At 44.9% G+C, this 13700-nt stretch overlaps 2 protein-coding genes across 2 annotated transcripts in view; both read left to right on the top strand.

Moving 5' to 3' along the window:
- Positions 1 to 3163: 3163 nt before the first annotated feature.
- znhit2 (zinc finger, HIT-type containing 2) lies at positions 3164 to 5400 on the top strand. The gene is made up of 2 exons (XM_084021755.1): positions 3164 to 3257; positions 3504 to 5400. Exon 2 carries the CDS (start codon positions 3575 to 3577, stop codon positions 5315 to 5317), a length of 1743 nt encoding a protein of 580 aa, XP_083877881.1. The 5' UTR covers positions 3164 to 3257; positions 3504 to 3574; the 3' UTR covers positions 5318 to 5400.
- Positions 5401 to 5966: 566 nt separating this feature from the next.
- Positions 5967 to 13700, top strand: part of lrpprc (leucine-rich pentatricopeptide repeat containing) — a 49998-nt gene continuing 42264 nt past the window's right edge. The window contains exons 1-11 of the mRNA XM_084021995.1: positions 5967 to 6179; positions 6999 to 7201; positions 7569 to 7691; positions 8120 to 8241; positions 8521 to 8579; positions 8824 to 8910; positions 9002 to 9128; positions 9262 to 9406; positions 9525 to 9682; positions 9925 to 10030; positions 10160 to 10267. Coding sequence (XP_083878121.1) covers positions 5974 to 6179; positions 6999 to 7201; positions 7569 to 7691; positions 8120 to 8241; positions 8521 to 8579; positions 8824 to 8910; positions 9002 to 9128; positions 9262 to 9406; positions 9525 to 9682; positions 9925 to 10030; positions 10160 to 10267 — 1444 coding nt within the window. The 5' untranslated portion in view covers positions 5967 to 5973. The remainder of the gene's footprint in view (positions 6180 to 6998; positions 7202 to 7568; positions 7692 to 8119; positions 8242 to 8520; positions 8580 to 8823; positions 8911 to 9001; positions 9129 to 9261; positions 9407 to 9524; positions 9683 to 9924; positions 10031 to 10159; positions 10268 to 13700) is intronic.

Here is a 13700-nt window from a genome sequence, read left to right as displayed (position 1 = left end):
CTGTCAACAGCCGCTTTAGGTCACTGAGAGGCTACCACTCCATCTACCTGTGTTTTAGCACATCACACGCCGCACTGCACCCAACACTCACACACACATGCACCAATCAAAAGGGAGAGTCCGAGGAGCTGGTAACGGGGATTTGTTCGCGTGGATCGAGTGACCTGGCAAAGGTTGTCAATTATATGAAGGAAGACAGGAAGAAGGGGAGAGGAGAGCGGAGGAGGAGGCACAGTAAAGGCTTATAATAATAGGTAAATAATAGATCCTGGAGATGAATTATTGAAGGGGTACATTGATGCTTTCATGCTGGAGAACGGAGCTTACATTCCTGGGTTCATTCATGAAAAAAAAGGTTATATGGAGGAGAGCTGAAAGGAGGATGAGAGGGTGAGTGATGAAGAGGATGTTGTTGCTATGTCAGGTTTCAGTAAAGCTTCCACCAGAACACTCACTGACTCACTGATTCACTCACATACGTTGGTGCCCTTTTTCAATATTGTGATTATCTGTGTTATTACTTTTGTTGTGTTTTTATCTAGCGCCTATTTTATGTTAATCTCTTATTTATCTCTATTTTATGCATTTATTTAACAATATGATCTATTGTATGGTTTCATATCATTTAAAAAAAAAATTTTTTTATCGTTTTCACGATCCTTCTTCTCATATCTGTTTGGTAGGTCTGTGATTATTCCGTTCATATTTTGTCATATAAGTGTGTCGTATGAAATGTGGCCTCTGTGTTACACGGTATGTTCTATTTGCTGCTGCAGGGCACTAAAAGAGGTTTTTAATCATTGTAGGTGCACATTCCTGAGGGAATAAAGTTCTACATGCAGCATCTTGTTTCACCTCTTACACTGTGCACTACAGGTGAGGTTACAGCCATTTCATATTATCATATCACCCCCCCCCCCCCCCCCCCCCCAACCCCCCCACCCCCAAACACACAAGCTTTGCACACATGCACGCGCACACTTTTGGGGATCCTATAATGCCAGATCCTTTTGGGCTGACAGGTGACAGAACAGTCTAAATCAACATCTACTCTTTGCACACACACACACACACACACACACACACACACACACACACACACACACACACACACACACACACACACACACACACACACCCTGCTGCTGTACAGACGTGCCGGGGCTGGACATGCCCAAAAGGCAGAGCCTGTTCCATGTCACCTATCAGCTGGTGGCAGACAGCGGGATGCGTGTGTGTGTGTGTGTGTGTGTGTGTGTGTGTGTGTGTGTGTGTGTACTGTGCATTTTATGTTGTTTTTTATCATGTCTTGCACTCGAATCCCATTTTAAAATCTGAAGACTTTCATCACCCCTGCAATAAATATAATAAAGCATAAGAAAAATCTCTATATAAGAAGATTTATTTCATATTCATCATCATCAAGTAGGATTTTCTCATACAAAACTGGATGGGAAATCATCTGCATACACCCATCTTTTCTCTCTCTGATTATAATTGTCATAAAAATGATCAAATATATGCAGAAACTAATGCAACAAGAACAAAAGCCTTCCTAATCTGGAAGAGAATATGCTTTTATTATACAGTATATCATCATTCTAACGGTCATAAGTAAGCTTGTGGATTTAGTGTTGGGGGGTACTAACATGTCACAGGACATGCCATGGAAGGATAAAGGAGACACGAGGAGGCAGCAGCCCACCCAGGACTGCTGGCACGGCAGCCAGGGGCGGGGCTAAGACAGCATGGCACACGTCGACCTCAGACCCCCCTCCTCTTACCCCTTTCCCCACAGGCTGTGACAGGCGGCACGGGAACCCCTTGGCCCAGTGAGGGGTGGACAGCCATCTGACAACTCCCCACCTGCGTGACCTTTACCATGCTTGACCCCCTGCAGGAGACAATCACCTCATAGCAAACAGCCCCATGGGAGATGTAGACACACAGCACAGTCAGGGAGGCGCACATAGACGGACATGCATGATGTACGGATTGACAGAAAGTTAGATGGGGGGGACAGTTAGTCAGACTGTGACATGCATAGGCTACATGCTTGTGATGAGTCATTCAAATCTGCCTGGCTGCTTTCCAACAATTGAAGCTCTAGCTTGAATAATGTCACAACTTTTCACCGTAACAACAATTTGTTCAGTCATTTATTTATTTATTATGCTATTGTGTGTGTGGGCAGTGCCACTGCTAAAGCCTCATGGAACAGATGTGTTCAGTCAGTTGGTCAGCAGTTCACATAGATTTTCTATATATGGTCAGTGAGCATTTGAAGTGGACTTGAAATGATAAATGCCCTTTTAACCCTTTTAGATCATATCCCCAGTCATATTGGTCGCCTATATATAACAATATATGCCGAAAAAATTACAGAAATGTCTTCGTGTTTTTATATGAAGTCAAGTTCCCACCGTCCGATCCTGTTTCACTTGGGAATAAGTCACAGCGTGGAAGCTAGATACTCTTGAAATGCAGTTCCAGCTTGACCGGTTTCAGTTTTCTAGACTAAATGGATGCAATAATAAGTGATGGCAGCAGATTTGGACAGGCTCGACATGGTCAAGGTGTAAATATCAACATGAAACAAATTGGACAAGACCAATTAACCTTTAAAGTTAAGAAAAGACAGCTACATGAAATCCAATACATTGTTTTTATACTGATAAGATTGTGTTGTTTTCCTCTGGTTTCTACTTGATATGGTCTTCAGATTAGTAGACAAATGGGAATTTTCAAATTCAACAGACAATTTCTTTTTGGAGAAAAACAATCTCTTAAAAATTAGACAACTTTATCAGGATATAAGGAAATAATGCTTTATGTTTCTACTGATGAGGGATATGACTGAAGACTCCAGAAGCAGATACATAATAGACCTTGTGTAATGTTTAATTTAAAAATATACATTTTAATTATTTAAAATTGTATATTGTAGCAGCAAGAAAAACCTGTATGTATGATATATACATACATATATTTATACAGCAGCAGGGTGTGTGTGTGTGTGTGTGTGTGTGTGTGTGTGTATGTGTGTATGTGTGTGTGTGTGTGTGTGTGTGTGTGTGTGTGTGTGTGTGTGCGTGTGTGTGTGTGTGTGTGTGTGTGTGTGTGTGTGTGTGTGTGTGTGTGTCTGAAAAGAAAAGAAAAAAAACTTCGAGCTAAAGAAAGCCAAGCCTACGTCATCAACATGCGACATGGTGGCTTGGACAACAACCGTGAAACGTTGTAGGCGCAAATACTCGGCAGTAAGTTAATGTTGTTCTTTAACGTATTATCGATGTATAACGCTTATTATTTTGACAGGGAACGTTTCCAGCAAAGCTTTGTCGGCGACTTCCAGAGCATTTTGTGGCTGTAACGTATAACACACTCTGTGTTGGTAGCTAACGTTAGCAACTAAAACCGTCTAATTAATGTTGTGACAGGAGTACCTAAAGATCTCACACGGGATACTAACTAACTACTATCATTTTGATTTCTCCAATTCTTAGATAACCTCTTTTGGATCGGATACCACTCGGCTGCCGTTCCCTTTTGCTACAGCATCGTGCTTCGACCTCCAATGAACCCAGTAATTAGACGGAGACTTCCTCCGTCTGTGAGGAGTCTCCTGACAGACATCGGTCCAAAAGAGGAGTGGACCGACACGGAGCCCGACACAGTGACCAGAGATGGGGTCCTGCTACCGTCCAGAGGTGCTGCTTCTGGGCAAGAGGAGTTTCTCACGCCAGCCAAGACACAAGAGGAGGCTGCAGTGAATAGCAGCACCGCTGGGAGGAATGCAGTCTGCATGTTATGTAAACTCAAGCCCTCATGTTACACCTGCCCCCGGTGTAACCTTCATTACTGTGGCTTGGTTTGCTACCAGAGCCCAGATCACTCCGTGTGCTCTGAGGAGTTTTACAAGGAGGCTGTTCTACGGGAACTGAAGGAAATGGGGAAAACAGAAAGTGAAGGGAGAAATAAAATGCAGGAGATCCTTCTTGGACTCAGACAGAAGGCGGAAAAGACAGACGGGGGGATGGAAAGTTTGTTGAAGGATGCTGGTGTTGTGTCGGATGAGACAGACGAAGGGGGAGGAAATGCAGCGGAGAAAGTGCAGGTTATGGGGCTCCTGGCCAGGTTAGCAGAACTTCAACAGTCTGGAGAAGAGAGTGAAACAGAGATCGAGGCTATTTTGAGAAAACTTGAAGAGATTGGAAAAGGGGAGCTGCTGCACGGAGACATAGACGAGGGCGCTGAAGGTGCAGAAGGGGAGCTGGATTTGACTGATCGGCTTTCAGGGCTGGATATTGACACGCTTTCAGAGGAGGAGCTGTGGGAACTTCTCAACGGTGAGGAGAAAGAGACATTTATGGATCTGATGAAGACGGGCACTCTTGGCAGGCTGGTTCCCCTGTGGAAGCCGTGGTGGGAGGAGCATGAGGAGGGAGGGAGAGTACTGGTGCAGGTGCTTGAGGAAGAAGTGAGCAAACTGGAGAGCAATAATTCAACAACTATGGCTGAACAGGATGCTGATAATAAAGTCAAAAAGTCACAAGAAGTGGTTCAGCATCAGGGGAAAGCAGCTAAAAAGTTGAGAAAGGTTAAAGGAGCAAACCAAAATGAATCAAGCAAGGGAGAGGGAAGTTCAGCATTTCCCAGTGTCCCTAAAATCTCGGCAAAGATCCAAAAGTTGAGTTCTTTATGTGCGAATCCATCTCCCCTGGTATGCTATTGTTTAGTCAATTCCCTTTTTGGCTACACCTTCACCCTGTCTCTGTTAAACAATGACACTGATTCACTGATGTTTGAGTTCTGTGACATGATTCTGGCTCTATCTGAGGGACTGAGCTCAAGCAGGGTGTTCAACTCCGTCCAAGAGGCCTTAGACTGTGGAGAAACTCTCATTTTGAGCGGCGGTTACCTCGACAAGGAGGATCCTCTTGCTCCGGCCCGGGCGGTGGAAGCCGTGGCTCACATCATGACCGGCCGCGACCGAAAGGACACTACAGAATACTGCCTCGCAGCCTTAAGTCAGCTTCGCTCGGTGCTCTCCCAGGCCAGAACTGCCCTTTCAAAAGAGGGAGAGGAAGGAGCGAGGAGACAGAAGTACTTCCTGGCAAGCAAGAAGTGTGAATTCCTCCAAGCGTGGGTGTTGGACAATGCCCACAGGATCCGTAGACTGGCTATTGAGTTGTGGAACGAACACAGTAAAAGAGAGAGTGTAAGAAGCAGCATGGAGAAAGCAAAGACTGTAGTTGAGGAGAGCTTGAAGAAAGGGAAGAGCAAAGGAAATAGTACGTTAATTGAAGAGCTGAGCTAATGAAATCTCTCTTGAACATACTAATGTTTGTCAAAGTTCATGATGTAATAAAATTATATGAATAAATTCTTACTGAAACTCAACTACTAAAAAGTCATTACTGGTCTGCTCTTAATATACTGATAAACACTGTTCAGGATGATGATGATGTTTTTTATATTTTGGGTTGGTGATAAACTTAGATCTAAGACAAAGTAGGTGTACGTTGAATAAATGGCATGGGGCTGTGATATTTATTTTTCATTTGGTTATGATGGTTTTAGCATCATTTACAGGAAATAAAATAATGTTTTGACAAATAAAAGTTGAATTCCCCATGGGAACTGAGAAAGGTCTGTTGAGGAGGGCAATATCTAAATTAGCAGAACCACCAGCTGCAACATTATAGTGATATTTGCATATGAATGTATAATTCCTAAATGCGCTATTCCCCATAATGAATTTGAAGTATTACAAAATATATTTTGTAATACTCATGTATTTTTCACTTGATTTATATTTTTAATGCAGGAATTCCACTTGTAGTATTTGTACACAGTTATTACAGCGGATATTTAGTCAAACATGTGAGTACTTCCCTTTACAAGAACAAACTGACGCTCTCGCGGTCGGCGCTCTCGCGGTGCTTCCTTCGTTTGACCGGTCACGTGGTGCGGATGCCCTTCCACGGTGCGACAGGAAACATGGCTGCGCTCTTGAGATCGGCCCGGTTACTCAAGTTTTCGCCTTCGGGCTTGCTTCAGATCACAGGGACCAAGAGAAACGGACCGCCGTTCAGCCGGCTGTACAGCGGAGCTCTCGGCGGCAGAAAGAGCGGAGTTTGTTCGCGACAGATCAGCCCTGCTTCGGGAAACGCGTCCAGGTATCACGCAGCCTGTTAGCCGGTGTAACGTTAGCTGAGATCCACGCGTGGAGTAGAGATGTCATTGAGGCTCAATGACAGCCAGAGACACACAGGCAACCACGCCGGGCCTGTGTGAAATGTAGTATTAAATGTGGCGTGCCGACATACGGGTGTTGTGTTAAATATATATGTACTTATGTTAGCTGCCTGGCTAACTGTTAAGTAAACATGGCTCCCCTTTTACACAAAGTGATGACCAAACGTGTGTAACCAGGTCATGTACACAGACTCATTATTAAGCCATAATGACTGTAACTCCGGTCGTGATTATAATGTAACTGGCAAATAAGTTTGGTTCCTCTTACTTTTATGAGCTAAAATTGATAGCTTTAGCAAAATCCATATCTTTGGAGAGCAGCAATGAACGTTGTGGTGCTGCAACTTGGGTGATGGATGAAAGTTATTGTATAATTTGGAATATGTCATGAAGTACTAGAGACACTCTGACCTCAGCCTATGTAAAAGCTAAGGGATAACAGCCTGTTCCTGTGCTGGGGCCTTGCTCTCAAGGTCATAGCTCTTAAAACATCCAGGGATGTGTCTGTGGTGCTGCTTCTCTGATATGTGTTATTGTGATGCACTAAACACATCCTATGCTTTTCAGACAATTTAGGATGCCGCTGATACGTGTTTTATATTTCATTCACCCACAGAAGAACTGTGTTCATCTGTATGTGCTTCACCCACTTATTCATCTGCTTCTGTTCTCTCTGATCCGTCTCCTCCTTCACCTCCATCCACCTCCGTTCCTCCCTGATGTCATGATCTGATCTACAGTCGCGTGTGGCCGTATGCAGCGGGGTGTGTGCGTAACTATGCGGTGGCCACAGAGCAGAAGGACGAGGCCAGCACTGTGGTCCGGTCCAAGCAGGCCCAGCAGTTTGACTGGGCTCTGGCCAAGCTCGACAGCTCCGTGAGGAGAACCGGTCGCATCACCAAGACTCTGCTGCTCCGCATCTTCCATGATATCTGCAGGACAGGTAGGCAGCCGGAACAGTAATCCGATTTTGTTCTTGTAAAGACTTGTTATTAGTCTGCAGTCAAACATTTCATCAAGACTATTCTCTCTGAGAGACGAGTGAATCAGACAAGCTGGCTGCTATGTCTTCACTATCAGGTGGTACCATCCATCAGCAGCAAAGGATGAGCTAAGCCTCGTTGCAACTATGCTAATAATCCTCAGAAGTGTAGTTATGTGTTTGTTACTCATGTATGATTAACATTTCCATCATGGTAACTTGTGAAAGAGGGAGACTGCTCATCCTCTTAAATTATGCGCCACTTTTGTTGTCCCCCTTTTGTTTTTCTGCATCCAAATCTTCACCTTCCCTTCGTGTCTGTCTGCAGGTTATCCCAGTGGTAACCAGGCCTTGTTACTGCTGCGTAGCTGTGGGTCGCTGCTGCCAGAGGTTCCCCTGGCAGAGCGCACTGAGCTGGCACACCATGTGTGGGAGAAGCTGCGGGAGTTGGGTAAGAGGCCAATGATGCAGCAATAGTCACAACCTAACCATCACATTATCCATAGTGCCATTTTGCTGTCTGGTGCTGCTGAACTTAGAAAATTTAACCATGATTTCAAATGTTTATACTTTTAGAGGAGTCTTATTTATTAGACTGTGAATGAATTGGGGCAAATAACTCTAAAATCAGGGTTCTCAAGCTTCTTAGAAAACCTGGAAAAACAGTTTTCCAATAATGGAAAAATAAATGTCCCTAAAAATCACGTGTTGTTTGGGAAAATAGCTCCAACATTCTCCTATTTACCAACGAACTACTAAGTTATGTTCCAAATCATTGAAGTATGTTAGTGTGTGATCCCTGATCAACTGATCTCTAGAATAGAGTGAGAACCCTATAGTTGTGTTGATGTTATAGGTTTGCACACTTGTCCTTCCCAGGTGCACAGTACGATGTGAGTCATTACAATGCCTTGCTGAAGGTCTACCTGCAGAACGAGTTCAAGTTCTCCCCCACTGACTTCCTGGCCAAGATGGAAGCGGCCAACGTCCAGCCCAACAGAGTAAGCGCTGCAGTACATTAATCACAGATGTCTGCTCGAAGCCTTCAACCACTAATGTCCCGATGGAAAAGAAACACGTGTGAAGAATTTAGTTTGCTATGCAGCGTGTTGTAATTTATTATAAAAATTAGTTATTCACATCCTTTAAAAAGATGTGTCTCACCTGCCTGATGTTCACTTGGATCAGAGCAGCATTTTTGCACTCTGATTTTTCTACAAATCCTGTATATTTGGTGATTTCAAGCTTTTATTTGATTTCCTCTTTATTTGTGTGCATAGGTTACCTTCCAAAGACTCATAGCAGCATACTGCCAAACTGGAGATATCGAGGGAGCCAGGTATGCAAACTCTCTACCAACCAACAACAGAGCTACTGCTTAACAGATGATTACAAAATAGCATTATTCTCAAAAGCTGAATCTAGTCTCTTTGCTTTTGTGTGTATGATCACATTTATATTTTATGAGATATATTGCTTCTTTATATTTTATATACTATTATTTGTTTTGAATAGAAACATATTGTGCCTTTTAGAATTTACAATTCTTTCCATTTTAATTGCCTTCTCTTTCACTTTCTCAGCACCATATTGGGTTTCATGAAGAGCAAAGATTTACCCATCACCGAGGCTGTTTTCAACGCCCTGGTGACCGGCCATGCTCAGGCAGGGTGAGTGTCCTCCTCTTGGTGAATGGCTCACAATAGGTGTCGCTGTTGGAATGATTACATTTGAAACCAGCTGTTGTCTCTCACCGTGCAGGGACATTGAGAGTGCTAAGAACATCCTGTCTGTGATGCGGGGAGCGGGAATCGAACCCGGTCCTGACACCTATGTAGCACTGCTCAACGCCTATGCTGAGAAAGGAGACCTGGACAATTTGAAAACGGTGTGTGTCCCATCTATTCCTTCTCTCTATCCCCTCCCCCATCTCTCTCCCTTCCCTTTATTCTTTCTGCTTCCCATCACGCGTTCCTGCTTCTCTTCACTGTCTGATCTCTCTCTCGCTGTGTGTCTGTCAGACTATGGAGGCAGCAGAGAGTGCAGACTGTAGTCTGATGGACAGGGACGTCATGCAGGTCATCTTCACTCTGGCCAAGGCCGGACATCAGCAGCTCATCCCAGACATGGTTGAACGCTTGAGGCACGAGAGGGGCTATGTTCCAGGTACACACACACACACACACTGGATGTTTTCCCACAACACTGTAGTCTTCAGCAGCTGAATCATCATCGACAGTGTTACGGGCCTGAGCAGAATCAGTAGCTGTTGATCTTTCTGTAGATGCCATGAACTTGTGCCTGAGCCTCATCACCCAGAACCAGGCGGACACAGCTTTCCACATCCTGAAGACTTTCCCCACCCTGCAGTCCGACAGCTTCAACAACGACTCCACCAACCTGGGCAACTTCTTCCTCAGACACTGTGTCAACATGGACACGGTACAAACGTCAACCATCGCTCCCCCCGAACCTGATTACAGTGTGTGTTGAATATTGACATCTTGTGTGATGTGTGATGTGTGATGTGTGATGTGTGATGTGTGTGTGTGTGTGTGTGTGTGTGTGTGTGTGTGTGTGTGTGTGTGTGTGTGTGTGTGTGTGTGTGTGTGTGTGTGTGTGTGTGTGTGTGTGTGTGTGTGTGTGTGTGTGTGTGTGTGTGTGTGTGTGTGTGTGTTTTACAGTCACTGGAGAAGATTGGCAGCTATTGCAAAGAGCTGCAGGAGTCAAACCTTCACACCGCAGCACTCAGCTTCACTCTGTCCTGTGCCCTGGAGGCCAAGAAGACTGGTATGGCACACATGATGTGTCTTCATTAACTATTTCTTTACACAAGCTCACCATGTGCATTAGGGGAATTGTGAATATTTACATACGTCACGGCAGCAATGGTAATCTTTTACTGTTTTTTTTTTGCAGGTATGTCTTTAGAGCTGATGAAGATGTTGAAGGAACAGGACTTGCCTGTAAGGCCTCACTACTTTTGGCCCCTCCTCACTCAGCATGTCAAAGACAGCAACACAGCTGGTACGCGCACACACACACACACACACACACACACACACACACACACACACACACACACACACACACACACACACACACACACACACCTTTTTAATTGATATTGAGTCTTAATGTGTGGATTTATGACTCTGCAGCTTCACTAAAAGGATAATTCCCACATGACCACTTTCTTTTGGCCGCTTGTTGAATAACTGGGAATTGTTCATTCCTTAATATATTCTTGAAACCTGTGCTTAATCAATCACTTGGAATGCAGTAGCTTCAGAGATCAATAGATCTTGAAAGTGAACATGACAACTTGTTGTGAGAAGCTTGTATTTGGATCTAAGGCCACTCCAGCCTCGTGAACAATCTCATGTGTTTTTGAGAAGTTAATGGGTGCCATGGAGCCCCAAGTAGGAAAGAAATGTGCCCACCAGCTGTTTGTGCATCCTATCTGAAACGGAGAGGTTTTTTTTTGGATGAGCATGATATTCGCAGTTTATGAGCACGTGTGTTACTTTTGTGGTGTAGAGGGGATTATGACTTCCTCCGTCCTCTGTACCAGAAAGAGCTTTTAAAGGAGTGTTTCCCTCAAATATTTATGCCCTACAGAGTGGTCCAACTGGGACAGATTTCACTGTGCTGGGGCAGTCAAGGGCAAAGAGGTCTGATCCCAGAGTGAGAGAGTTGGAGCAGGAAGGGATGAAACAACACATGCATAAACACACTCGCTCACAAACGCACACATACAGGTCTCTCCGGAGAGCTCTAGGAATAGACCGGAAAGTTTAGAACTCCCCATGTCAGCCACTTTTGTACAGATGAGTGAAAAAGACACCTTGACTTTCAGGAGCTGCACTCAGACATGGATGTCCGTTTTCTAGCCTCTTGTAGCCTCCTGGGTGTATGGCTAAAATACATGTTCTGACTCATCAAACTGTTAATTACTGTTGAGATCATATAGCGAGGCCAATGTCTCACTAAGAAAAGTAGTCTCATTCATCCCATTTCCCGAAAAAACTGACTCATAATAAAATATAATAATAAGCTGGATCTGTAACATGAACCTGCTTTACCAACCAAACTTTATATATTCTGATCAGGGTGTTTATGGTTGAAGTTAAAATTATAGCTGAAACTGTATCAGCAGAACCGGCTGAAAGAAGAAAGTGGCATTCTGTGATCTAGTGACATCGTATGACAGGGGGCACCTAAGTCACCTTACTGTGGACGCCACAAGGCTCAGTAGCCTAAAGCACATGCAAACACACATACATGAGTGCACATACAGGCCTGAGGCTGAGTGACCAGAGGTCATTTTGCTCCAGTGGCTGTCCTCAAATCCTTCATCAAACCAAACTTCCTTCCCGGCTCGATGTGCCCTCGTTCCTTTGCTCATTTTTTTCACATTTCAAATAATAGGGATGTTGTAATTTTGCAAGAGAACCCTTTAAGAGTTCATGTTATATTCTGAAAAAGGCTTGAGAGATAATTTTACTTTTGTTTGATAGTGCTCACTGGAGAGCACAGTTCATGTACATGGCAGATTATCGCTCATCCCATTATCTTCATTGCGTGGGTGGACATGAGGCAGTACTTTTGTACTGTGTCAGACACTTGTTCAGGGCTTGGTGAAAAGCTGGTATTGATCTTTAAATGTGTCTCCCCACTCTGCCACCTAAGACAGTTTAGTCACTCAGCATGAGGAGATTTGTGGAATATTGCCATTTACCAATTTGTTCCCGAAGGAAAAATGGTTATTTTCTTTCCCTTGGTTTTGTCAGCGACGAGCTCGTTTCAGGAAATCGTCTCAGTGACAGATAGCTGGCATAAGAAGACTTGGCAGAATTCACAACTTATTACGAATGTGCCCTGTCAAATGTGTTCGGCAGTGGCTCAGGTTTTAAGTGCTTTATTTATGCTGAGGTCTGACTCTCTTTGGGGTTTTTTAGAGCAATTAATAAATGATGTACTTTCCCCCTGTCGGCTAATTGACAACATTTGAGCTGGCAGGGAGGAGACACTGGTTAGACTGGTGTGGCGATGGTGCAGATTGACATCTGTGTGCGGCCCAGACGGATTCTCAGTTTGATTCCTCAGCTTGGCGGGGTGACTAGACATGAGTTTAAACATGCACAACCACACACACGCAGACACATTACTTAAATTCCCCTTCTCAGAGCCACACAAACGCATCAGACTGCATCCATTTAGTTATCACAGTGCGGACGGAAGGAAGGAAGGAGGGACGGACGGAAACGAGGAAAGTGGAGAAACTTCTCTTTTTCTAAAACACTGGCTCATTCCCAATGGTGTTAGCCTTAACCCTCATGAATGATGCAGCCCCCTCTTCCTCCTGCTCTCTGTCACACTCACCGGCTGCAAGAGGTGTGTGTGTCCACATTTGTGAAGGAGGAGGGTGGGGGGGGCTTTCAGGGGGGCAGTGCAGGTGATGTGACTGATGAGGAGTGACTTGATTTCATGTAAATGCAAGCGCTCTGAGGGAATTCACTTTGGATTACGCGCCCCACTGTGCACGGCCCATGAAATATTAAGCGCCGTGTCACTTTTTGTCCACAGGTGTCACTAGCGGGCAGAGAGGCCAGAGCCGTAGAATTGGAGGGAGAGCAACGGGGGAGGGATGGGGAAGAAGAGGGTGGGGGGGAAGGGAGAAACCCTTTGCATTTTGATGAGGTGTGGATTTGGCGGGTTTAGCGGAAGCATATGCTGGGCCATACTTCCCACCTGCCGGCAGCTAGTCACCGCTTGTCAGTCCTGGCGATGCAGCGCGCTCATATCACTTCTGACATGGGCAACCAGGAAAAAAAAGAGGGAGGGGAAGGAAGAGAGAGGAAGGGAATGTTTTCTGGCCCTTGTGTGTTTTTGGTGATGAGATATGGAACGTCTTCCTTGTTTAGTTTGCCTTCCTTCCTGGCCTCTCCCTCCCCACCCTTCCCCAACTCTTATTTGTGCGACCTCATCTTCAACCCTTTCACCCTTTTTACACCGCTCTGTCAAGTGGAGTGGGCTGCATTAAAGAAGCACTGCCACAGCAATCTGTAACGCAGCGCTCCATGAACTCTGTTTTAGCCTCGGTCAAGTTAATTGGTGGGATGAGAGCCGGGCATTACCCTTGATTTTAGAACAACAAAGTGAGTGAGGATGAAATTGCAGGGGGGTTTTTTGTGCTCTCTTCTGTTCTTCAAACAACAACCCGTTAATGCCTCGCAGCAAAGCCAGTCTACCTTGAGAGAGTCTTGGACGCGGAGAGATGGCGAGACAGATGGTGTTGGAGGAGAAAGAAAAGGAGAAGTGACAGGTACTCATGTCCAAGGACGGGAGGAGATGACAGCGACCGGTTCATTCCACTCCTCTTTTCCTCTCTTTTCTCCGTCCTCACTTCTCGTCTGTGACAGTTAACCTGAAGACATGAATCTGATGATGATATCTT

This window comes from Eutrigla gurnardus (assembly GCF_963514095.1).
Source record: "Eutrigla gurnardus genome assembly, chromosome: 11".
Lineage (NCBI taxonomy): Eukaryota > Metazoa > Chordata > Actinopteri > Perciformes > Triglidae > Eutrigla > Eutrigla gurnardus.
This window is presented reverse-complemented; position numbering and strand designations above follow the sequence as displayed.